Source organism: Saccopteryx leptura, chromosome X (genome assembly GCF_036850995.1).
Source record: "Saccopteryx leptura isolate mSacLep1 chromosome X, mSacLep1_pri_phased_curated, whole genome shotgun sequence".
Classification (NCBI taxonomy): Eukaryota; Metazoa; Chordata; class Mammalia; order Chiroptera; family Emballonuridae; genus Saccopteryx; species Saccopteryx leptura.
The window spans coordinates 17,063,681-17,090,354 of NC_089516.1; the positions used below are offsets into that span (position 1 = coordinate 17,063,681).

Below are 26,674 nucleotides of genomic sequence, written 5' to 3' on the forward strand. Positions count from 1 at the left end.
ATTGTTTCCTTTGCAGAATTTAGTTTGATATAATCCTACTTGTTTATTTTTGCTTCTGATGCCTTTGCTTTTGATGTCAAATCCAAAATGCCATCAACAAGACTGACGTCAGGGAGCTTACCACCTGTATTTTCTTCTAGGGGTTTTTTACTTTCAGTTCGTACATTCACGTCTTTAATCCATTTTGAGTTTTGTATGGTGTATGACAGAGGTCCAGTTTTATTTTTATGCATGTAGCTGTCCAGTGTTTGCAACGCCATTTCTTCTTAATTGCATAGTCAGTTAATTTATGACAACGGAGCCATGTACATACATACATACATGTTTGTTTATTTCGGGACTGTCTATTCTGTTCCATTGATCTATGTGTATGTTTGTTTTTGCCCGTACCATACTGTTTCAGTAACTATAGCTTTGCAATATAGTTGAAACCAGGGAGGGTGTTGCCTCCTGTTTTGTTCTCCTTTCTCAAGATTGCTTTGGCAATTGGGGGGTCTTTTGTGGTTCCATATAAATTTTAGGATTGATTGTTTTGGCTGTTCTTTTGAGGTCCAACAACATGACTAATGGAAATACTTGACTCTCTTTACCCTTTAGAGACTGGAGGGAATTTTTCTTCTTTTATTTTTTTTTGTATTTTTCTGAAATTGGAAACAGGGAAGCAGTCAGACAGACTCCCACATGCGCCCGACCGGCATCCACCCGGCATGCCCACCAGGGGGCGATGCTCTGCCCATCTGGGGCGTCGCTCTGTTGCAACCAGAGCCATTCCAGCGCCTGAGGCAGAGGCCATAGAGCCATCCTCAGCGCCCGGGTCAACTTTGCTCCAATGGAGCCTCAGCTGTGGGAGGGGAAGAGAGAGACAGAGAGAAAGGAGAGCGGGAGGGGTGGAGAAGCAGATGGGCACTTCTCCTGTGTACCCTGGCCGGGAATCGAACCTGGGACTCTTGGACACCAGGCCGACGCTCTACCACTGAGCCAACTGGCCAGGGCCAGAGCCTGGAGGGAATTTGTATTTAAGACAGTTTCCATATGGAAACATGCCATGTATGTGTACTTGAAATTGGCTAAGATGTGTGTTGGAATCTTTTTTTTTTCCTTCTTACAGTTGTGTCTAAACCCAAGGACTGTATTTTCCCATATGCTTTTAGTGAAAACATAAAGAAAAAGGTAAAGAACTCATTATTTATTTCTTTTAAATATGAAGCATCTATTTATTTATATTGAGAAAAGGAAGATGGTATGGATTAGTAGAAACAGGCTATACTGCTCACAAAAATTAGGGGATTTTTTATTGCTACATATGAAGTGATTGTGTTAATTGATTAGATCTATTCTTGTTAGATTGGACTGTGATACTAACCCATTAAAATGTAGTGTATTAGAAAGATAAAACCAGAGACATTCTTTAACAATGTTTGAATGTTTCACTACCTGACAATAGCGGGATTCTACAGTGTATGAGTAGATGGATAGGCCCAAACTCTCCTTTAGATAGCTTAATAGGAAGCTCTTCCAACATGCATGATCATGTGATTACTGTTTTGGGCACTGTAGGGTAGAGCGCCACACATCTCCTTCCCCCATCCAGCTTAAAGGAGGTCAGGTGAAGCTGGGAACGATGCAGATTTTAAAGGGGACACGTATTGGAAAGGTTGATGTGGGCTTGTCCTACTAATCAGTGATCTCTAAACTCCCAGCATACGCCATGGGCCCTTAATAAAATGGGTGGGCGTGGGTTAGGGAATTGAATAACAGTGAGTTTTTTCCAACAGCAAATATACTTATTCAGTGTAAAGGATTTCTTTTTGAGGGAGTGTTTCTTTTATGATGTGACGGTGCTGGTAAATTTGTAGGTTTGTTTTGTTTTTTTAATGTTCTTACTTGACAAAATTAAAAGCAACCTTGTCAGGTTACACTTATTTTGAATTGGCTTGAGAAACCCAGTAGCCCGGTGGCACTGTTAGACCAGGCTGTTATTTGTGAAGTACCCAGAATTACCTACCCAGACAGAAGGACCTAGGAAAATTCATTCCATTACAGTCAAACTGACATTTTTTATCCACTCTAGCTGTAGAAAACATGTAGCCATCAAATTCCATTTCAGGAGAGTGAATAAATGGAATTTTTTGAATACTTGATTTATAGTTAGTAATCCAAGTGGAAGCCTTTTGTGTGAAGATAGGTTTTATTTATATTTAAGACACTGTAATTCTTAAATGTGTGTTTGCTTTTAGTCTGGTCTCTTATTTATAGGTTCTTACATCGCTATTTGATACTAGTTTGTACAGTCCCTAGAACTTTCTTATGTGGTAAATACATAAACAGTGAAGTCTACCAGGGATTATATAAAAAAATAGGTAATGTTTTTGATAGGTACTCTGACTCATGTGCTATAAAATGTGTCCAGATACACAAGCATGTCCCTGTGGAGGGACATTTCTGCACTTGATAGTGCTCATCACTTAAAATTTTTCTTCCTTCATACTCTTATTATTAGTATGAGCTCCTCAGGGACTTTATGCAATTAAGGCAAAACCTAAAATCACTGATTTCATTGCCACATTTTGTTTTGAGCTGGATGGTTTCTTTTAACCCTAAGCAATCTGAGCTTGCTTGAACAAGGAGCCAAGGTATAGTACAGTATAGCACAGTACTTGAGAGTCAAGAGTAAATGACTGGTTTGTTTCTATCTAACAGAAGGTGAAGGTTGAGATTGCTGCTACGGAAAGAACACTGCTAGGTTTTTTCCTTGCAAAAGTTCACAAAATTGATCCTGATATCATTGTGGTAAGTAGATGTTTGATCATGTCGTGGGGAAGCTCTTCATTCCTTAGTTCTTTCCAGTGTGACTTGATTGGTGCTTTTTGAGCAGAAAAGAATCTCTTCAGAGTGAAAGACCCCTCCTGTGGACTGTTGGGAGTTGCTGTACTTGCTAATAGGAAGGGGAGAAATCCCAACCCCTAGGATACTGCTTTTCCTGCAATAGAAAAGCAACTCATGAATTACTGTCAGAGTTTATAGCACTGCAGTCATTCACACTTAGAGCCCACCAGCCTGTATGTTAATACACTTGGGCCAGCTGTTGGTTATCACCAGAAGTTTGGCTTAAGTGACCCATCTATATAGTGATCACAAGAGCTGATTCACTTGGCTTGGTGCCAGTCCTTATAATGTAAGTATTTTAAATTAATGAGCTCAGTAGATCTCTTTGATATATTTCTTTGAGAGCTCAGGGCTAGGAATCTTTTTTTTCTCTTGACGACTAAGTAAGTTCCCACGAGATAGCAAGAGATAATAATTCATTGAGTTGTCTTTGCCCTGATTCCTTTTTTTTTTTTTTTTTTTTTTGTACTTTTCTGAAGCTGGAAACGGGGAGAGACAGTCAGACAGACTACTGCATGCGCCCGACCGGGATCCACCCGGCACGCCCACCAGGGGCGACGCTCTGCCCACCAGGGGGCGATGCTCTGCCCCTCCGGGGTGTCGCTCTTTTGCAACCAGAGCCACTCTAGTGCATGGGGCAGAGGCCAAGGAGCCATCCCCAGCGCCCGGGCCATCCTCGCTCCAATGGAGCCTTGGCTGCGGGAGGGAAAGAGAGAGACAGAGAGGAAGGAGGGGGTGGGAGTGGAGAAGCAAATGGGTGCCTCTCCTATGTGCCCTGGCCGGGAATCGAACCCGGGTCCCACACACGCCAGGCCGACACTCTACCGCTGAGCCAACCGGCCAGGGCCCTGATTCCTTTTTTTAAGTGTTTTTTTTTTTTACTTTTAATTTTTATTTTGTATTGCTTCCAGGTGCACAGCCTAGTGGTCAGACAGTCATATACTTGACAGAGGTTCCCCCTGGTATTTCCAGTGCCCGCCTGGCCCCATACAGAGTTACTGCAGTATTATTGACTGCATTCCCAGTGCTGGACTGACTTCCCTGTGACTGCTCTGTGACTGCCGGTGTGTGCTTCCTAGCCCCTTCACCTGGTTCACCAGCCCCCAGCCGCCCTCCTATACCAGTTTGTTCTGTGTTTTGGAGTCTGTTTCACTATTGTTTGTTTATTTTGTTCTTTAGATTCCACACATAAGTAAAATCGTACGCTATTTGTTTTGCTCTGACTGCCTTATTTCAATGAGCGCACCCCCCCCCCCCCGTCCGTCTGTGCCGTCACATTTGCCCTGATTCCTAAGAGTGATAATACAACATTTTGTTCTGTTTCCTCTGGCCTTCCTCAGTTTGTAGGCTCCCTGCTAGGAGTCCTTCCTTTTGTCTTTTTTCCCCCTGAGTTTGGGAGGAAGGTAGGATATAAAAGCCTGTATTTTAAATGTGCTGTTGATAATTTGGTTACTTTGAAGCCTGGCCAGCATGGTTGCCATACATTTCTCTGCATTCATTTTGTGCTCTTGGCCACCTTTCCTGACAAAGGTGTAGCCAGGGGACGGAGAGCCTTAGGTTGTTCCCAGTGTCTCCGCACCCACTTCTCTTCTGGGATTTCAGGGTCCATCTCGAAAGTGCCAGGGAGATTTTGTTCACAGTGCCCAGCTGTGGTTAGCTCTGACCCTCGCTCAGTCTCCACAGCAGTCTGTCTCGGGTCCCAAGGAGGTGTCCTGGCACCTGGGGTCGCTGGGCTGGCCTAGGGTGTTAGAGCCCGGTCTGTGAGTGGAACCCAAACCAGTGGAAGCGACGGTCCTGACACGGATTTGAGTCCCTATGAGACATCCTCATGTCCTTTGGATGTCTTAGTAGACAAAACTGCTATAAATATAGATATTTATAGTGGTCTATATTTTTAATTAAAAACAAGTAAACCTATTTATTGATCTGACTTATTTTAAACTTTATCTGTTTTTTTAAATAAGCCTAGGCAGTGAACCAGAGTAATCACATGATGGAAATTCTCTAGACATGGAAAATGTGGTTATATTTTTGAGATATTTTCTACTTTGTGTCATTTGTGTGTCCTTTTTGCTTTTTTTTCTTTACAACTTTCTTATTTGAACTATCGAGTGTTATTATTTAGTTACTGTGTTGCACATTGATTAAGAGTCTAAATTAGTAGTGTTTGAATTGAACTCAGTTCTGTGGGAAGAAATTAGATGCAGTTCCTGAGTTTTCTGGAAGCCTATGCAGATGTCACACAGCAGATAGGGTCTCAGTTTTTAAGGAAGTAAATGGAATTGTTTGAATTCAGCTTATACTGGTTACGTAAAATGTGTGGACATTATAATTTGCATTTGTCTCCAACACTGAGGGATGAGCTGCAAATTAAAAGACATTATGTGAACCTTGCATCAATTAGGACGAGGTAAAGTTTATTCCTGCAATCTGCTTAGCAGCTTTGTGAATGTCAGGGCTAATGAATGCTGCTGATGAAGAAATTCCCGAAGAAGAAAGGATTCCAATCGGAGGTGAGCTCATGATGCCTTCAATTAGAGACCAGAAAAAGAAAGGGCAACGGAATTCTATGCATATAAAGAGAAATCTTCTAATTGGTGTTTGATATGTTATTGGCTGCTTTCTTTTTCTGACTAGGGTCATAATATTTACGGGTTTGAGCTGGAAGTGTTACTGCAGAGAATTAATGTGTGCAAAGTTCCTTACTGGTCCAAGATAGGTCGACTGAAGCGATCCAACATGCCAAAGCTTGGGGTAATGATAATTTTCAAAATATTGCTTTTTTTCTTTTTACTTATATATATGCTTTGACTAGGAATTGGTTGTCTTGTGATAGGACATTTTAACTTTGGCACTAAACACCTTTTCCTTTGAATCTAGCATTTTATCGGTAAAAGCCACTGGTCATTTATAAAATGAGCTATTGGACTCTAGTGGCAGCGCATAGATGTTACCTCTGTTTCAGCCTCACCAAGCACTAGCCCATCGAGCAGAGGTGCACGGCTCTGACGTCGTGGAGTGTGATCATTCAGGAAGGCGGCGGGAAGGGAGAGCGGGAGGGAGCTGACATTGTCTAAGAAGGCAGTGGGCTTGGTGCCTTCCATGTTAGCTCCCTCTCACTGGGGTAACGGAGCTCGTTCAGAGTCGGAGCTAGTAAGGGGAACAGCCGAGATGTTTGAACCCAGGACCATTCAGGAAGGCGGCGGGAAGGGAGAGCGGGAGGGAGCTGACATTGTCTAAGAAGGCAGTGGGCTCGGTGCCTTCCATGTTAGCTCCCTCTCACTGGGGTAACGGAGCTCGTTCAGAGTCGGAGCTAGTAAGGGGAACAGCCGAGATGTTTGAACCCAGGACCATCTGACTCTTAAAGCCCGTGCACTTCCATCCTACCTGCTTGCTTCCTTAGGGAGATTTTGGTGGTTTTGTTTGAAGCACCTTTATTTTCCTAAATCTGATAACTGCTCAGTGCTTGAAATCTTATTTTACTTAAGGTCTATTAAAAAAATAGACATGTTGTCTCATCAGACAACTTAGGGATCTGTACCTTTTGTGATGCTTTCCAGAGAATTCTGCAGCTGTAGATTGGAATTGGGGCTGCTGTTCTTGCTTCTTTCCTTATTGATATCTTTGAGGTGGTAGAGTGCTTATTATTACTTTTTTTTTTATTTTTCCAAACTGAGAAGCAGGGGTCGGGGTGGGGGGGGAGGCAGAGAGACAGACTTCCGCATGCGCCTGACCGGGATCCACCGGCATGCCCACCAGGGGGCGATGCTCTGCCCATCTGGGGCGTTGCTCCTCTGTAATCAGAGCCGTTCTAGCACCTGAGGCGGAGGCCATGGAGCCATTCTCAGTGCCCGGGCCAACTTTGCTCCAGTGTAGCCTTGGCTGCAGGAGAAGAAGAGATAGACAGAGAGAAAGAAGCGGGGGAGGGATGGAGAAGCAGATGGGCGCTTCTCCTGTGTGCCCTGGCCAGGAATTGAACCTGGGACTTCCACACGCTGTGCTGACGCTCTACCGCTGAGCCAACTGGCCAGGGCCGGTAGAGTGCTTATTAACACTTCATGAGAACGCTTGCTTAAACTAATCCCTTACCCTCTTCAAGGTTTTCTTTATATAGCATCTTCTTTGTGAGGTTGCCTTGACTACCTCATTTAAGACACAGTTCCCCTAAATTCCTTTTCCCCTCACCCTTCTCTACTTTTTCCCTTTTCCATAGACTTGTTACCCCTAAAACTAGACTTTCTTGTTTATGATATTATTTTTTGTTGTACATTTCAGATGAGATCAGGAATCTTTTCTGTTTTGCTCACTGCTCTGAGTGCCTAGGAAAGTGTCATTCAACGATGTTTGATGACTGAGTGAAGGGAAGAGGGAGAGCTTCATCACTGTAACTTTGGGGCCAGCTCCAAAGCAACTTAGAACGAAACGTTCTCAGTGTCTGCTTTTCCATGGGACTTGCTTTTTGTCCTCCCCTGTAGGGCAGGAGTGGATTTGGTGAAAGAAATGCTACCTGTGGCCGAATGATCTGTGATGTGGAAATTTCGGCAAAGGAATTAATTCGTTGTAAAAGCTACCATTTGTCGGAACTTGTTCAACAGATTCTGAAAACCGAAAGGGTTGTAATCCCAATGGAAAATATACGAAATATGTACAGGTATGATCCTGGATGCTTCAGGGTTTGTCTTAAAATTAGCCAAAGCAAAGACAGCAGGGCCATCCTTAGGAGCATTGGTGTTATGGGGGAGAGCTGTCCGTCAGTTATTCTAATTTCATCGGTGTATCTCTCTGTCCCTCACATAACACCATCTTCATATTTCCTAAGAGCAGTTTGGAAATTGATGTGATGTTTATGTTTCCACACATAAGTCATTAATTTGGGAATTGGTGTAAATATTTTAGAGATATAAAAAGTGAGAAATCATTAAGTTATTTAGAGATATTGTTCAATTCTTCCAGCTTTATTGAGCTAACATGGACATAAAATGTATATATTTAAGATGTACAACTTAATGTTTGTTATACATATATAGTGCGAAATAATCAGCACAGTCAAGCTGATTAACTTGCCCATCACCTCACAGTTACATTTTTTGTGTGTTGAGACCATCTAAGATTTACCCTCTTAGCAAATTTTAAGTGTATGATACAATATTGTTAACCATAGTCATAATGCTGTACATTATATTTCCAGAACTTACTCATTTTGTGTAACTGAAACTTAGTGTTCTTTTTTTTAAAATTAATTTGATCTTAGGGAGAGGAAGGGGGAGAGAGGCAGAGACAGAATCAGAAACATCCACCTGTTTCTGTGTGCCCTGGGCTTGAACGGCAACCTTTGCGTGCCGGGACGACACCCTCACCAGCTGAGCCGTCACCAGGCCGGCCTGATTGTTTCTTAACTAAGTTTTCTTCTACATCGCTGGCTAATTCTTGTTTTCTGCTCACCCCTCCCGAGTTTTTGGACTGCTCATCTCTCTCCTTTTTTTTTCTTTCAAAATAGAGAAAGGGAGAGAGGAAGAGAGAGAGAGAGAGAGAGAGAGAGAGAGAGAGAAGCATTGACTCATAGGTCCACTTAGTTGCACACCCATTGATTGCTTCTCATATGTGCCCTGACCGGGGCTCAAACCACTGAGTGCCCTGGGGTTGAGCCCTAACTGGTGCTTGAACCAGTGACCTCAGGGTCGAGCTGGTGCCCTCGGGCCCCAGAGCTCCAGGACGACACTATCCAGTGTGCCACTGGCCAGGGCACTTTTTTTTCTTTTAATTTTTCCCTTGATGGGAGAGAGGAGAGAGAGAGAGAGAGAGAGAGAGAGAGAGAGAGAAGCATCAACTCATTGTTCCATTTAGTTGTGTACTCATTGATTGCTTCTCGTGTGGCCCTGACGGAGGATTGAACCCACAACCTCGGTATGACAGGTCGATGCAAAGTCAACACTTGGTCCACTGAGCCACGCAGCCGAGGCCTGCTTCTCTTTCTGACTGTGTTGTTTTCTAGCTGATCTCACCAAGTGCCAGAAATCTCAACACCATGTGGGTGCTGATGCTCCCACCTGCAGAGCTTCAGCATAGACCTCTCCCCCAAAGTCCAGACTCATGGCTGCACCTGCCTGTTCTACCTGGTGTCTAATATGACCCTGCAACTCGACCAGCTCCTGATCTTCTCCCTGAGTTCTTCTTGTAGTCTTTCCTTTAGTAATGGTAACTCTTTCTGGTACTGCTGGAAACCTCCTAAGTCACCCTCAGCCCCAGACCTCTGAGTATCTGTGATTCCTCTCTCAGACTTGTCATGTTCAAGCCATCAGGAAATCCTGACAGCTCTGGTTTCAAAACATGTCTGGATCTGACCAGTTCTTTTCCCTTCCGTTGGACCCACCCTGGTCCCAGCCACCAGTCTCTTTCTCCTGGATGACCCGGACTTATATTAGCCTTCTCACTGGTCCTCTTGCTTTTGCCCTTGAACCCTTGCTTTCTGTTCTCGGCCTCAGGACCAGATGGCCCTGCTGAAGTCAAGCCAGACATGGCACTCTGCTCAACATCTTCCAGTGACTTTGTTTCATTCACAGGAAAAACCAAAGTCCTTATTTTGACTTACAAGGTCCTATGCAGTGTGTGTCTCTGCCATTAACTCTGTCTTTATCCTCTGTTCTCTCCATCATTTTCTCTGGCCCAGCCATAGGTCTCCTTCCTGGTCCTAGAACTGCCAGATTTGTACTCAGCTCGGGCAGGACCTTTGAGTGTGCTGTTCTGTCTGCCTGAGCTCTCCCCTCAGATATCCGGTTATGCTCAGTGAACTCTTCCCTGGTTCCCTGACTGAAAATTCAGACTCTGCTCCTGACGCTTAATGTTCCCTTTGCTGCTTAATTTTTTCTCCTTAACTGAGCATTATATAACATACCATACATTTCATTTGTTTCTTATACTCTGTGTCCCCCATGAGGACACAGGCCCCCAGAGGACAGGCTGTCTACACATGGTGGGTATGCGAGACATACTTACCAGCTGGCATCAATGAAAGGATTCAGGTAGTTTTCAGGTTTAGTTAACATGTAACTTCACTTTCTCTTTGTGGGGTATTTTTTGTGTTTTGGAGAAGGGCATTGGGACCAGTGGTTTTATCCCGACCTTACTTTAATTATTTCCAAAGCTGAGGTGTCGTTGCTTGAGTTACTTACACCATATTTTTTTGTAACATTTTATGAAGTTCTGATTATAGTCATTGTCTCTTTTAATTACTTGATTCTGTTTCATTCTTGCTTTTCTGTACAGTGAACCATCTCATTTGCTGAACCTGTTGGAACACACCTGGAAAGATGCCAGGTTCATTTTGCAGATCATGTGTGAGCTGAATGTTCTTCCATTAGCCTTGCAGATTACTAACATCGCCGGGAACATCATGGTACATTTAACTTGGGGGGGCATTTCCTGTCGGAGTCAGTGTTTGCTTCGGGTAGTTGTTACAGGATAATGAGTCTAAATGCATATAAAATATCAAATAAAATACTCATTATGAAATGAGTAACTTGCATTCTGGAAACTGGGCTTCTTTTATGAAATGAAGTGGTTGGGAGGAGGGGAGGAAAGCCAGGTGCAGCATGTTAAAATTCGGGTGAACATAAGGATCATCTCCAGCATCTGGATTTGTCTCATTTGTGGTCCATTTCGGGAGTAAGGAAATAGCCAAAGTCAGTATCTTAAGCTGTCTTTGTGTTCTTTTAACTATAATGCTTAAAGAAAATGCTAGAAATAATTTAGTACCTTTTAAAGAAAAACAGCCCTTGTTATGAGGAATGATTTTGAAGGAAGTGCTATGATTAAATTTACCAAATTGAAGTTGCTGCTGTTTGTTATGATTTTGAGCTCAAATTGAAAAAAGAAATTCTGTTTAATAGTCTAGGACGCTGATGGGTGGACGAGCAGAGCGTAATGAGTTCTTGTTGCTTCATGCATTTTATGAAAACAACTATATTGTGCCTGACAAGCAGATTTTCAGGAAGCCTCAGCAAAAACTGGTGGGTCTGAAATTGTATAATAGTGTTTTGCTTTTTCTCATCCCCCATTTTATTACCTATATAGCTTTTTTTTTTTTTTTGCTGTGATAACATCTTCCAAAATCATCCTCTATATATGTAGAAACTGAGTCAGATTTCTTCTGTTGTGTTTGTTTGGTCATTTCCTTCTCCACTTTTCTCTGAACAGATTAAAATGACAAAATTGGAGGCCTTGGCTGGTTGGCTCAGTGGTAGAGTATCCGCCCAGTGTATGGATGTCCCTGGTTTGATTCCCGGTCAGGGCACACAGGAGAGGCAACCATCTGCTTTTCCACCCTTCCCCCCCTTCTCCTTCTTCTCTCTCTCTCTCTCTCTCTCTCTCTCCGCCCCCCCCCCTCCTTTCCCTCTCCTGCAGCCATGGCTCAATTGGCTCAAATGAGTTGGCCCTGGGTGTTGAGGATGGCTCCCTGGCCTCTGACTCAGGCACTAAAAATAGTTCAGTTGCCAAGCAAAGGAGCAGCGGTCCCAGATAGGCAGAGCATCGCCCCATAGGGGGCTTGCCAGGTGGATTCTGGTTGGTTTGGGTGCATGTGGGAGTCTGTCTCTCTGCTTCCCCTGCTCTCACATAATTACAAAATAAAATAACAAAATCAGAAAATTTTTTTTAATTTACTTAATTTGTTTTATTTTGACATTAAATTTAATGGGGTGACATTGATCAAAAAGAGAACATAGGTTTCAGGTGAACATCTCTATAACATTTGAATTGTTGGTTGCATTGTGTGCCCATCACTCAAAGGAAATAAATTCTTAGAGGGAGGCATTAGGCCTCTCCGATGGGCGGCCATACATGGAAAGTGTTTTTCTACCTTGGCCCTATCCATGGTAACATGCCAGTTAAACTTTTATTTTCTTGAACCAGTGAGCTTTTATTTTTGTGTTGCGTTTTTAGATTTTTCTGTCTGGTAGTGTGAAAGGTCACCACTATTGGGTATCCGGAGTGGTCTCTGTCACATTGGAACAAATATGTAGTTTCTGTTTTATTGGCACTGAAAAACTTCCATTTGTTTCAAATGGGGACTTAATGTTAAAATGATTTGGGTTATTATATTTGCTTGTTTTGTGTACATTATCAAAATTGGTATGGGAATATTAACTTAGAGAAATTTGACTTCTGCTGAGACACTGAATGTAGGCCATTAACAAACTACTTCAGAATACATTTTCAGGATAGGACATACTTATTTTAAGGTGTCCATATTAATGATGAGATAATAGTAATATCCATATGAAATAATCTTGTATTTTTACATCATGAATGTTAGAGTAATGAATTTAAGGAGACTCCTCTACAATCTGAATTTTTACATGCTATTAAAGTGCTGTATTTCTGGTATCTGTTAGTTTAAAAGAGAAGTTCTGTGAAGCAGACCTATTTTAAAGTAAAATTTGCATAGTTACTAGCTCAGAGATCATTTGTTTCAGAGACTAGCATCTTTGACATTCATTTGGATTCATGAACATGTTGCAATTACTGTCTTTCCCCACAAGTAGGAAGGACCACTAACTAAAAGTAAAAAATGTTTGTTAAAACTGGATTGCATTTGGAAAAGGGGGGGATCGTAAAACTTATTAATTTAATTAGTGAATTAGTCACTGGCTGGTGAAGTGACTTTCCGTTTGACTTTAGGGAGATGAAGATGAAGACATTGATGGAGACGCCCATAAATACAAGAAAGGACGGAAGAAGGCAGCTTACGCGGGAGGCTTGGTGTTGGACCCTAAAGTTGGTAAGGCTGGCGGCAAACTGGCTTGCCTTGGAGTAAAGGAATTTCTTAACGCAGAGGGAGCTAGGCTTGAGAAACTAGAAAACCTGAATTATACTTCGTAGCTTAGCAAGTAGGTCTCATAACTATTGGACAGCAAAATTAAAGAAAGTTTAGAAGTAACCACCAAATTGAACTTTAACAGGAGAATAACTTACCTGTTGTCATCAATGGCAAAGATGTTTTGTGGTACACAGAGTACAAATAATCTTTTTTTAGCATCTTGATTAGTTTTAAGTGTACAGATGAATGGTGTAAATTCACATTATTGCACCGGAATTAATATGAATTCTATCCAGTAACTTGGACTCTGAGTAGGAGACAGTTTAAATTAGTTGTAATGAAACAGATCAGTAATCCACTTGTCTCTGGCGTTAGATAGGTCTGGGCCCAAATTCTAGCTGTGTGATCTTGGGTTTCCTGCTTTACCTCTGTAAGCCTCAGTTTCTCTTCTGTACAGTGAGGATAAGTATAACATGTACTCAAGCACAGATATAAGGACTAAAAGCGATTTTTTAGTATAGTGCCTGACACAATAAGGTTTTAATGTTTGCTGCTGTTATGGTTGTCTTATGAGTGGACGTTTACTTTTGTTCGGTTTCTTCCTAAGGTGAAGAAAACTCTTTGTAAATGTCCTAGAGAAATATAGTAGCTTTCTGTTCACCCTTTGCAAGTAAAAAGGGTGGATCGTTCCACTGCTGACATGCATTCTTTTTTCTTGTCTGATTTTAGCATCGTTCGTGTACAAGTAAGTGGGCTGCTCATTTTATTCTTTGAATGTGTGATTGTAAAAAATATATATAACCACTCATTGGTATACATCACTAAATATTTTGAGGGTGGAATGCTTGCTTGAAGAATTTAACAGCCTTTTTTTTTTTTTTTGTATTTTTCTGAAGCTGGAAACGGGGAGAGACAGACAGACTCCCGCATGCGCCCGACTGGGATCCACCCGGCACGCCCACCAGGGGCGACGATCTGCCCACCAGGGGGCGATGCTCTGCCCCTCAGGGGTGTCGCTCTGCCGCGACCAGAGCCACTCTAGTGCCTGGGGCAGAGGCCAAGGAGCCATCCCCAGCTCCCGGGCCATCTTTGCTCCAATGGAGCCTTGGCTGCGGGAGGGGAAGAGAGAGACAGAGAGGAAGGAGGGGGGTGGAGAAGCAAATGGGCGCTTCTCCTATGTGTCCTGGCCGGGAATGGAACCCGGGTCTCCCGCACGCCAGGCCGACACTCTACCGCTGAGCCAACCGGCCAGGGCCTAACAGCCTTTGTTGATATAAAAATGATACCTGTCTATAGTAACTGATACGGGAAAGTGTTTGCCTATCCTAACGATAGTGTGCTTTGGCGGCTTCTGGGGAAAGGACTTGTTAACAGTCTCTGGTTTTAGGGTGAGAGGCGATCTCTTTTGTGACCTGAGTGTTCGCTCTAGTCCAAGTGGTTTTTATAGAGTGGTAGTTGACTCTTTTCCTTTTGTTTACCTTACAGCTCTGGATAGTGCATTGTTCCTAATATCCTTCATAGCACAGTGCTTCTAAAGTGATATTTTGACAAATCTGCTTTTTAAAAAGACTTTCTGGTGCCTGACCTGTGGTGGCGCAGTGGATAAAGCGTCGACCTGGAACACTGAGGTCGCCGGTTCAAAACCCTGGGCTTGCCTGGTCAAGGCACATATGGGAGTTGATGCTCCCTGCTCCTTCCCCTTCTCTCTCTCTCTCTCTCTCTCTCTCTCTCTCTCTCCCCCCCCCCTTTCTCTCTAAAATAAATAAATAAAACAGTTAAAATGTTAAAAATAAATAAATAAAAAGACTTTCTATAACGTGGCTTTTTTATTGCAGGTTTTTATGATAAGTTCATATTGCTTCTGGACTTCAACAGTTTATATCCTTCGATCATTCAGGAATTCAACATTTGTTTTACAACAGTACAGAGAGTTGCTTCAGAGACTCAGAAATTTACAGAGGTTTGTGTTCAACTGGGGGCTCTTGACTTTAAGATTAAAAGTAGTAGTTAAAGAAGAGACCAGTCTTTGCTGGGTAGCTCAGAGCATCATCCCAATACGCTAAGGTTGTGGGTAGGATCCCTGGTCAGGGCACATACGGGAGTCAGTCAATAAATGCATAAGTAAGTGGAGCAGCACTTTGGTGTCCATCTGTCTGTCTCTTTCTCTCTCTCCCTTCCTCTCTAAAATAAATAAGTTGTTTTTAACATTTAGAAAAATATTTTATTTACTGATTTTAGAGAGGAGGGAGAGAGGGAAGGGGGGAAGAGTGTGAAGCATGAACTTGTAGTAGTTACTTCTCATATGTGCCTTGACCAGGCAAGCCTGGGGTTTCGAACCGGCGACCTCAGCATTCCAGGTTGATGCCCCATCCACTGTGCCAACACAAGTCAGGCTATAAATAAATTTTAAAAAAGGAAGAGAACCCAAAGGGTTGGCATTTAGTTTTCCCTTTTAAAAGGTACATTATGTCCTTTCTTAGTGGTCAGAAAAGGAAGGAGACTCAGACTAGTTTTGTGCCTTTTTTATTTAACAGCTTTATTGAGATGTAATTCACATTACCATACAATTCAGACACTTGAAGTGTACAATTTAATGGCTGTTAGTGTATTCACAGAGTTTGTAACCTTCACCACCGTAAATATTAGGACATTTTCATTACTCCCTGAAGACACCTGCCTTTTACTTGAAACTTCCCTCAATCCCTCCACCCCTCCCAGATCTAGGCAACCACTATTCTTTCTGCTGCTATAGATTAGTATTTTGAACATTTCATGTAAATGGTATCATATGTGATCTTTTGTGCCTGGCTTATTTCACTTTGCATAATGTTTTTAAGATTCATCCGTGTTGTAGCGTGTATTAGTACTTTATTCCTTTTTATTGTTGAATATTTCTTTGTATGGCAGTATATCACATTTTATTTTAGAATTATCTTCTTAATTTATGCAAAAATGATTGCTGGGATTTTGATAGGAATTGTATTGGATCTGTAGATCAGTTTGGGAGCGTTGTCATCTTAACAAGGTTGAGTCTTCCAATCCATGAAAATTGGGTCTTTTCATAGGTAATTTCTTTCAATGATGTTTTCTAGTTTTCAGTGAACAAATTTTACACTTACTAAAATGTAATTTATTCTTAAATATTTAGTCCTTTTTGATGCTACTCTAAGTGAAATTGTCTTTAATTTCATTTTTGAATTATTCAGGCTAATGTACAGAAAAACAACTGCTTTTTGTATTTTAATCTTATATCCTGCAGCCTTGCTGAACTCATTTATTCAAATAGTTTTATAGACTCCTTAGGATTTTCTGTATACAGGATCATATCCTCTGCGAATAAAGGTGTTTTAATTCTTTCTTTTCTATCTGGATGCCTTATATTTCTTTTCCTTGCCTAACTGCCCTAACGAGAACCTCCAGTACAATGTTAAGTAGAAGTGCAAGAGCAGCCAGCCATGTCTTGTTCCTGGTCTTTGGACAGCATCTAGTCTTTCACTATTAAGTACGATGTTGCCTATGGGTTTTCCACCAATGTCAAAGTTTTATCCGGTTGAGGTTCCTACTTTATTCTAGTTTATTGAGTGTTTTGTTTTTTTTTTTATCACAAAAGGGTATCTTACCAACCCACATTTCTGGGATGAGGCCCACTGGGTCTTGGTGTATAGCCTTTTTTATATATTGCTGGGTTTGTTAGTATTTTGTTGAATTTTTTTTGGTCTGGATTCATAAGGGCTATAATGCCTTTGGTTTTGGTGTTAGGATAATACTGGCCTGATAGAATGAGTTGGGGAGTGTTCCCTCCTTTTCTGTGTTTTGGGTTGTTTGTGAGGGACTCGTGTTATTTAAATATTTGATAGACTTCACCGGTGAAAATTATCTGCTCTTAACACTTTTCTCTTTTTGATTACTAATTCAATCTCGTTACAGGTCTTTCCAGATTTCCTATTTTTCCTTGAGTCAGTTTTGGGTGTTTGTGTCTGTCTAGGAATTTGTCCATTTCATGTAGGTTATATAATTTGCATAACATTGTTTATAATATTTCCTTATGATCATTGTTATTTCTTTAGAGTCAGTAGTGATGTTTCTTCTTTTATTCCTGATTTTAGTAATTTGAGAGTTTTTTCCTTTGTCAGTATAGTGAAAAGTTAGTCAATTTTATTGGTCTTTCAAAGAAGCACCTATGGTTTCCTTGATTTTTCTGTTGCTTTTTTGTTTTCTATTTCATTTCTTTTTGCTGTACTCTTTATTTTTTCTCTGCTTTCTTCGGTTTAGTTTGCCCTTCCTTTTCTAGGTTCTTTTTTTTTCTTTTCTCATTTCTTAAGGAGGAAGTTTAGTTGATGTCAGATCTTCTCTTGTAATATAAATATTTACAATTATAAATTTTCCTACAAGCACTGCTTTAGCTCCACCCATGAATTCTGGCATGTCACACGTCTTTTCCTAGTCGGTCCCCTCTCCTGTATGTCGGCCATTGATCTGACTTCTGTCACCTAGCTTAATTTTGCCTGTTCTAGAACTTCACATAGGTGGAGTGTGCTTGTTTGTGTCTGAGGTTTTTTTTTTTTTGTTGTTGTTGTTCAACATAATGTTTTTGAGATCCATGTGTTGCATTATTAGTTCTTTCCTTTCTGTCGCTGAGGAATATTCTACACTTTTTTTCTCTTGAGATAAGCATTTGGGTGGTTTTCAGTTTGGGGCTTTTATTATTTGTTTTTAGAGAGAAGATAGAGGGAGAGAAGGTGGGGGGATTGGGAAGCATCAACTCATAGTAGTTGCTTCTTGTTGGTACCTTGACCAGGCAAGCCCAGGGTTTCGAACTGGTGACCTCAGCATTCTAGGTCGACACTACCCACTGTGCCACCACAGGTCAGGCAGTTTTTGGCTATTTTAATAATATAATATGCAGTGAATATTCTTGTACAGACCTTTCTGTGCTTTCTGTGGACGTGGGCTTTCATTTTGGGGGGGGTCTGTACCTAGGGAGTGAACTTGCTGGTTTGTATGGCAAGTATATGTTTAGTTTGATAAGAACCTGTCAGTCTGTCTCCCTAAGTATTCATACCAGTTTATACTCCTACCAGCCATGTGTACGAGTTGTTCCCCTTCTTCTTCAATACTTGATATTTTCAGTCTTTTAAATTTTGTCCTTGGAAGCACTTCTTAATGATCCTACTCACTACACAGCCTTTTAAAATATCTTTTTGAATGCTTTTACATGGACATTAATCTAATCAGTGGCCCTTCAATCAATAGTTTTATGTAGGGCTTAATATTTCTATATAAAGCTGATACAACTGACTTTCAGTAGGAAAATTGGTTAGATTTGACACTCTAGCCATAAAAGATATAAATTAACATACCGTCTTTGTATACTGTTTTCCTCTGCTTCTTTGTACATGTGGCAGAAGATGTCTATTTGCCATCCAGCTCCTGAACTTACATGTCTTTTAGTTCCCCCTTCATGCTTGGGAGCTGTTTTTCAGCCATATTCCTAGAACAGATAATCTTACAGACGTGCCTAGCCCGCCTGGTTCTGTCAGCAGTGACCACAGGAGTGGTTTCACGGTATACAAACATGGCTGCGAAGGAGGGCCTTTCTATGGGACTGGAGGATACTTTTACAGAGAAGGTATTAGGTAGACGTCCCCAAAAGGCAGTGACTGCATTTGATGCATAATGTTCTCTGGGCTCTGTCCTGCGACAGTGTCAGCACTGTGATGATTATTGAGCTTTCCAGTTAGGATTCTGAATATGTAATAGGATCATTTCAGAATTGGAAAGGCACTTAGAGGTCATCTATGAAATACTACCCCTGTAGTGATTTATAGGTTCCGTCTCATTTTCCTGTGTAGTTACTGGTCTTCAGACCAGCTAGTGCTGCACTGCTAGTGGGAGTCGAAGCGGCCATGGATTATACTTTTCCTGACTCCAGATGCCTTCAGTTGACTTTTTATTTGGCCTCCATAGTTGCTGTAAATAAATTGGAATGTATACCGAGATCTCTGTAATAGATCTGTTACTGTCATTTGGTATATTGGAAAACAGTACATCCATGTTACTATTGTAAGATTGTTCATTGGAGGATATTGATTTTTATAAAATTAGATTCTTTGTAAAAGCTGGGTTATCAAGTGGCATTGACTTGACATACTTTAAGAGGTTTATTTTTAATTCTGAATCTTTGAAAGGGCAAATGTGCCTGGATTTTCTTTGCAGTCTGTTAATAGAATTAATGGAGGCTTGAGAAAAATGGTCTAATTTTACTGCTTTTTTTCTGCTGTAAATTTTAATATAAGAAGACTGCTGGTTGCTTTTCTTAAATGTTGCTATTCTACTGATTGCAAAGCAACTTATAGGTAAAAGGTACTACATATAAGCTAAGGAATATATACAGGGGTGAGAAAAAGTAGGTTTACAGTTCATATGGAAAATAATATGAGAATCAATAATAATGCAAGAATATACTGTTTTGCATACTCACAATTATAAACCTACTTTTGCCCACCCTGTATGTATTAATTTTTAGAAATGTCATGACCTATTTAAATGTGTTCCAAATTCCTAAAAGAAATTTGCTGATTTGGTATTTAGACTTTTATTTTTTTAGTCTAAAGCATTTATAGTAATTGCTATGATTTCCCATAGTTTTATAAATTATACAGCATTTTGTTTGGTAGTATGCATGATTTAAAACAGTAGTTTAGTTGGGTTTTTTTTAAGTCCTAGAAGTCTCTTTTAGTGTTTTTATTTTAAAAACAATTTCCTGAAACGTGTTTCTCCCAATCCTTTTTTTTTTTTTTTTTGTAGCGAGAGAGAGAGAGAGAGAGAGAGAGAGAGAGAGACAGGAAGGGAGAGAGATGAGAAGCATCAACTTGTAGTTGCAGCACTTTAGTTGTTCATTGATTGCTTTCTCAATGAACAAGCCGGGGGAGGGAGGTCTAGCCGAGCCAGTGACTCCCTTGCTCAAGCCAATGACCTTGAGCTCAAGCCAGCGATCTTGCACTTCAAGCCAGTGACCATGGGGTCATGTTAATGATCCCATGCTCAAGCTGGCGACCTCGGGGTTTTGAACCTGGAATCTCAGTGTCTCAGGTCGATGGTCTGTCTAGTGCGCCACCACTGGTCAGGCTCTCCCTAATTTTTTTTTTTTGTATTTTTCTGAAGTGAGAAGTGGGGAGGCAGTCAGATGGACTCCCACATGCGCCCAACCGGGATCCATCCAGCATGCCCACCAGGGGGCGATGCTTTGCCCATCTGGGGCGTTGCTCTGTTGTAGCTAGAACCATTCTAGCGCCTGAGGCAGAGGCCATGGAGCCGTCCTCAGTGCCCGAGCCAACTTTGCTCCAGTGGAGCCTTGGCTGCAGGAGGGGAAGTGAGAGACAGAGAGAAAGGAGAGGGGGAGGGGTGGAGAAGCAAATGGGTGCTTCTCCTGAGTGCCCTGACTGGGAATCGAACCTGGGACTTCCACACACCAGGCCGACGCTCTACCACTGAGCCAACCGCCCAAGGCTTCTCCCCAAACTAATTGAAGAGAGGAGAGGAGCATGTGTGAACATTCAGTCCTTTAAATGGGACCTACATTTGTCAGTACCTGGCAGGGAGGAGAAATGACGTGCTGGCTTTTCCTGCAGCCCTCTCGGCTCTCATTGCCCCCGTGCACTGCTGACTTCCACTACAAACAAAAGTTGTTTTTCAAAGTGTGATCAATAGGTAAAGCTCCCACAAAATAATTTAAAAATTCACTAAATGAATGCTTGATTTGTCTGAAATTTCTATTGTGTGTTCATCAGGATGAAGAACAAGAACAGATCCCTGAGCTGCCGGATCCAAGCTTGGAAATGGGCATTTTGCCCAGAGAGATCCGGAAACTGGTAGAGCGGAGAAAACAAGTCAAACAGCTAATGAAGCAGCAAGATTTAAATCCAGACCTTGTTCTTCAGGTACGACTTTTCACTACGGACTCTGAGTGCCAGTCTCAGCGTTAGGAATTTGATTACCTGGGAGTGGGTCACACGTGCTGTGGGCAAACACATATGCCGGTTTTACACTTGTGGGTAGGAAACCGTTCAGGAGTGCTAGAGCGCCTCACGGTGGAAGGTGCCTCTATCTGCAGAGCGGTATCTGAGTGAGCCCCTTCTGACTCTGGGGGCTTGGGGGCCTGTTTACTTGATTCCAGGAGGTCGGAATCACGGCTCTGGGAGGACAGGTTGGGGTGTTAAGAGTTTTTTTTACCCCCAGGGGTTTTGAGGGTTTCTCCTTCTCAGTGGTCATATAGAAAGACAGCTAATGTATAATGCTTAAGCAGCTGCAAATATTATTGTCTGTCTTTTGTCCTTGTGCGGCCCACAGTATGACATTCGACAGAAGGCTTTGAAGCTCACGGCCAACAGTATGTACGGCTGCCTGGGATTTTCCTACAGCAGATTTTACGCCAAACCGCTGGCTGCTTTGGTGACGTACAAAGGAAGGGAGGTAAACAGTGGAACGTTCACACTTGGAAAATGACGAGTGTTTTTAACTGGATATATTATAATGTAGGAGAACCAAGCTTGTTACCTAGTTATACAGCTTCGGGTACCCCTTCTCTATGACAAATTGGAGAGAGAGAGAATTTTAGATAAGGATCCATTTTTATACCCGATAACTGTGTGTGTGTGTGTGTGTGTGTGTGTGTGTGTGTGTGTGTTTATTGAGTATCCACTATGTGGCAGACATTGTTCTAAGCACTAGGGGTAGAGTGTCGGGTGACACATAGAAGGTCCCTGCATCCTGAGGCTCACAGTCTACCAGGGCAGAGGGTGTAGAGGGCAGTGTGGTGGGGACTTGGGGGGGAGAGGATGGTTTGGGAAAACAGACCGTAAAGAAGTGAATAAATACATGCCAAAAGTAACTGAGAGAACATGATAGGAGTACATGCTATGCAGATAATGAGACAGATGGTAGGTTAGAGAATGCTAATCCTTTGAGTAGTGTGAACGTTCATGTACGTCCTCGTGCCTCCTGACCATCCAGAGTACGATTGTGCAAAATTTTTTATATTAAAAATGTGTAAGACAACATTAAAAAAAGGCAAATGGATGTTCTTCTTGTTTCCATAAATTGGTTATCAAACAAACATGATTTTAAGTTCATAAAACTGTAACTGGAACTAATTTCAGTTTTTGAAAAATAACTCACTCCTGGGGGTCAGTGAGCATGAAAAAAAACTCACTACTCAAGGGTTAAGATGGCTAGTGTAGCTCGGTTAGGGAAGGCTTCTTTAGGAAGTGACAAGAACGAGACCTGAGTGACATAAGTTAGCTAGTGCTTTTGCTTGTGTATTAGGTCAGAGCATGGAGGGAAAGAAGAAATCAGGAGGATGTGTCCGTGTTTATGCTGTAGCTCATTAGCTAGTGGCCCCATTTCTGAGGATGGAGACATCTAGCAGAGAGGGTTTGAGAGTTCTGTCTTGACTGTGTTACCATTGAGATTTGTGAATATCTCTAGGCATATTAAGTAGGCAGCTGGATATCGAATTCCACCATTTCAGGAATATATCAAGACCAGAGTTATGGATTGAAAGTTATTGGCTTTAGAAAGATGGGCCAGATTGCAAACAGGTTTGAGGTACTGTCATTTTGTAAACACTGTAAGCTCCATTTACTTTAGCACCATGTGCATGGGTTTGTATTAACTTGTAAAAAAAATAGTCACATTAAGTATTAATTCCTTTTAACTCTAGTAAACTATTGGTTCCTGTCAGTGGATTTAAGACTGTCAGTCTTGGCCTGACCTGTGGTGGCACAGTGGATAAAGCCTCGACCTGGAACACTGAGGTTGCCGGTTTGAAACCTCTGGCTTCCCTAGTCAAGGCACATATGGGAGTTGATGCTTTCTGCTCCTCTCTCCCTCCTCTCTCTCTCTTTCTCTCTTTCTCTCTCTCTCTCTCTCCTCTCTCTAAAATTAATAAATAAAATCTAAAAAAAATAATAAAACAGACTGCAAAAAGTAGTAACAGAAGATCAATGTTAAGGTCAACTAGGGCATAAACAAACAAAAAAAAGACTGTCAGTCTTTTTCGTTTTAGAGAGAGAGAGAGAGATAGGAAGGGAGAGAGATGAGAAGCATCATTCTTCATTGAGGCACCTCAGTTGTTCATTGATTGCTTTCTCATAAATGCCTTGACCAGGGGGCTGCAGCTGAGCCAGTGACCTTGGGCTCAAGCCAGTGACTCCACGCTCAAGCCGGATGAGCTCACCCTCAAGCCAGTGAACTCAGGGTTTCGAACCTGGGTCCTCTGCATCCCAGGCCGATGCTCTATTCACTGCGCCACCGCCTAATCAGGCAAGACTGTCAGTCTTAAGAAGGTAGTTGGTGGCTATGGGCACAATGGTTGCTTTGGGAGTCTGGACTCAGAATACTCTAGAGCAGGGGTTGGCAAACGATGGCCTATGGGCCAAATCGAGCCTGCCATCTAATTCTATAAATAAAATGTTGCGGTATCATCGCCATGCCTGTTTGTTTATGTAGTGTCTTGTGGCTGCTTTAGCCGTATGTCAGCAGACTTGAGTAGTCAAGATGGAGACTTGCATGAAAGCCTAGAATATTTACTCTCTGGCCCTTTTCAGGAAAAAAAGTTTGCTGACTGACCCTGCTTGAGAGTCTAGACCAACACTGTCCCATAGAACTTGGAGGTGATGTTCTCCATCTGAACTGTCCGAGACAGCTGCCAGCCACAAGTGGCCACTGAGCACTTACTGTCGGGCTAGCGCCACCTAGCTGAGGAGCTGGCTTTTGAGTCGTATTTAATTATAATTGTAATTATAATAAATTCAACTTTAAATAGCCACATGTGACTAGTGGCTACTGTAGTGGGTGGCACGGACCCAGCTGGCATGAAACAAACAGTACGTTCAGAGCTGCTCTTCTGTTGGCAGCCCTGTCTCAAAGACTTGGCTTCGGACTGTGGTTTTCAACCTTTTTATACTTTGGGACCAGTGAAAATAGAATTATTTTAGGGACTGCTAGGGCAGAAAGAATTCACCCTGAGCATATGCAAATTCAACTAAGATCATTGGATCTATAGTCTTCATACAACATCAGAGTGGTTAACTCGTGTGCAGACCCGCACGAATTTCTGGCAGACTGGTCCGTGGACCAGCAGTTGAAAAACACTGGCTTAGCACACAGGGAAGAGTGGCAAAGCATGTATTGGTCACCAGCAACATGCGAGAAGTGTTTGGATGCATTATTTCATTCAAACCCACAAAAATCCATTGATCAATACCTAATCATGTTTCCATTTTGTAGAGGAGAAAGATCAAGTCAAAGAGGTGCAGTCTAAGTGACTGTTTTGAATTGGAATCCACGTCTTCCTGATCGTAAGGCTTTTACCACATGAGGATTGCCTGATTTGTCTCAGGATGTCTTCCGTGATTGGGCTTCTACCGTATATTCTACCTCTTATTCCTTGAAGCTCATCTTTTTTGATATTCATCTCAAGACAAAGGTCTTTTTTACATGAGAAGATATAAATGCTTTAGGACTAGGTGAAGTGAGGGAAGGATGTTTTCCATTTCTTAGGCTAAGTTTATTTTTAAAGTATTTAAATTTTATTTCTGTATATGTATCCAGTGGCTTCGGATAGAATACCATCTCATTTTTGTATTAGGAAAGGCACTCGCTATGCCCCAACTGGGTGATAATACATGGGTTGACTATTGAGATTGGATCAAGGTTACTCTTAAGTTTCTCATGAGAGGCAATAGTTGACAATTTACTCCCTTGGAGAGTGCCTCTTGCTGTTGGGAAATTCCTGTTGTTAAATTTTCTGCATTGCCTCAAAATCCGCAAGCTTAAAAGGGCACTGTTGATAATGATAAGCCCCAAATTTGTCCAGCGATCTCCCCCACTCCCCTAATCCATTGTACTTTAAGGGCAATATTTTCATTTAGCTGGATTTTTAATAGGGAGTTTAAACTCAGTTTTTATTTTTCTATTGCATAAAATAGAACAATAACAAATCTTAATAAACTATAAAAAATAACCGTGCTTTTCCCACTAAAAAAGAAAGCAAAGCATTTCAGACGAGTCTAGAAATAAGTGCATGTGATTTAAATTCTTGGTTTCTACTTTCCCCTTATCTCTTTCCCCTTTGCTCCTTCCCACGAGTAATAAACACAACAACTATGGAAAGGGGACCTTTAAAGTAATGTGAGGTTAATGAAAAATTACGGTGGTACAGTTGCTCCCTGGAAATCTGTTCCAGAAGAAGATTCATAGCCACTTATAGAGATTATTTCCTCAAATAAAAATGATTGGCAAAGTGTTGGTGCTAATTATTAGCACTGGCAGAATGGGATCTTCTGTGTGATAATCTGCCTTTGGATTTGTTAGTGTTTTCTATGTATGCTCTCGGGCCTTTGCGATTTCAGGCATCTCTTTTTTTTTTTTTTTTTTTTTGAGAGAGAGAGAGACAGAGGGACAGAGATGAGAAGAATCAAGTCTTTGTTGTGGCACCTTAGTTGTTTATTGATTACTTTCTCATATGTGCCTTGACCAGGGAGCTCCAGCTGAGCCAGTGACCCCTTGCTCAAGCCAGAAACCTTGAGCTCAAGCCAGCGAGCCCAGCTGGGGTTGTGTCTATGATCCCATGCTCAAGCTGGTGACCCCGTGCTCAAACTGGTTGAGCCTGCGCTCAAGCCTACGACCTTGGGGTTTTGAACCTGGGTCCACTGTGTCCCAGTCCAGCGTTCTATCCACTGCTCCATTGCCTGATCAGGCAGGCATCTCTAGATTATTACAGAAGTAGGAAGAGTGATGTGTAAAATGGGAGTCAGTTGGCTGAGATTTTGGGATATCTTTGTAACTTTATCAAATTGCTATTTTTTGTAGTAAGACAGAAGGACAAAATAATACAGTAATTTGAAGAGCCTGTATGTTGTTTCCTTTTAAAGTTTTTGTAGGATAAATTAGATTGCGGTTCTAGTGGAAATTAATGAGAAGGAAAGCTGGTAGCATGCCATCTGAAAAGATTATAAAATTTTGCATTTGAATATGGACAATCTTGAGAGGCCTTGAAGTGTCCCTCCCTTTTTATTTTTAAGTCTATTTTGTGTACTCAGTTTTGTCAGATTCATGCAGCTTTGGCTCTGGTGACCCAGTAATTTCTGTAATCAAATGTATTATGGCTGCTAGAATATTCAGAGTAATTACTAATTTTACTTTTAAAAACAGATTTATAATAAAAATGCTAACAGTTGTGTCAAACGGACATCAATATTGTCTTTTCCCAGGTGTGATCTTTCACACTTAAATTCTTGTGTGATTTTTAATTGTGCAGTGGTAGAAGATTTAGTTAATGATTGATTAATTATACAGGGGACTTCACAGTGTTCAAGTTATTAAAAAAATGAAGTTGATATTTCCAGAGAATATGGAACCTTAGTTTGTAGACTCTGTAAATACCGTCTATATATGTGTGTGTGTTCACAATGTATGTGTAGAGACAAAGGTATCAGGCAAGTCGGTATACTAAGTGGACATGTATTTTGAACCACCAAGAAAATAGGCTCAGTTGTCAAGTGAGTGGTGTGGTAATTGAAGTGATTATTCACTAGATGGCGATAGACACCCTGAGATCATTAATCAATTAAGGGCTTTATTCTGTGAACAATAGTGAAGGCCATGTAGTGACACAAATCTGTCCAAATTTTTGACTTTTACTAATTTTGAAACTCTTAATAAAGGCTAACACAGAACCAAAGGATTATAAAAGTATGATCTAGTTAGTGTTTAAAATAATAATGGTTTTTGAATCGTAAGCTTTATTGGTAAGAGCTATCATTTAATGTATCATAGCAAGCTAATTCTTTTATCAAGTAGCTAAATTCATACTTCTGGCCATGGGGCTACAATTCATGACTCCCTTGGTCACAGTATCAGTCTAATCTAAAGAGAATTGAAATGATATTGATATATAATTTTACCTCTTTG

At 41.5% G+C, this 26,674-nt stretch overlaps 1 protein-coding gene and 1 non-coding gene across 2 annotated transcripts in view; both read left to right on the plus strand.

The window, feature by feature from the left end:
• The window catches only part of POLA1 (DNA polymerase alpha 1, catalytic subunit), a 340,212-nt gene that overhangs the window by 40,891 nt on the left and 272,647 nt on the right, over positions 1–26,674 (plus strand). Inside the window, exons 17-26 of the mRNA XM_066356660.1 lie at positions 1,109–1,170; positions 2,701–2,790; positions 5,524–5,640; positions 7,362–7,537; positions 10,150–10,279; positions 10,773–10,892; positions 12,562–12,661; positions 14,536–14,660; positions 20,491–20,640; positions 21,050–21,172. Coding sequence (XP_066212757.1) covers positions 1,109–1,170; positions 2,701–2,790; positions 5,524–5,640; positions 7,362–7,537; positions 10,150–10,279; positions 10,773–10,892; positions 12,562–12,661; positions 14,536–14,660; positions 20,491–20,640; positions 21,050–21,172 — 1,193 coding nt within the window. The remainder of the gene's footprint in view (positions 1–1,108; positions 1,171–2,700; positions 2,791–5,523; positions 5,641–7,361; positions 7,538–10,149; positions 10,280–10,772; positions 10,893–12,561; positions 12,662–14,535; positions 14,661–20,490; positions 20,641–21,049; positions 21,173–26,674) is intronic.
• On the plus strand, positions 13,275–13,404 carry LOC136386652 (small Cajal body-specific RNA 24). Its single transcript, XR_010748009.1, has one exon. It is a non-coding gene; the product is annotated as a small Cajal body-specific RNA 24 (non-coding RNA).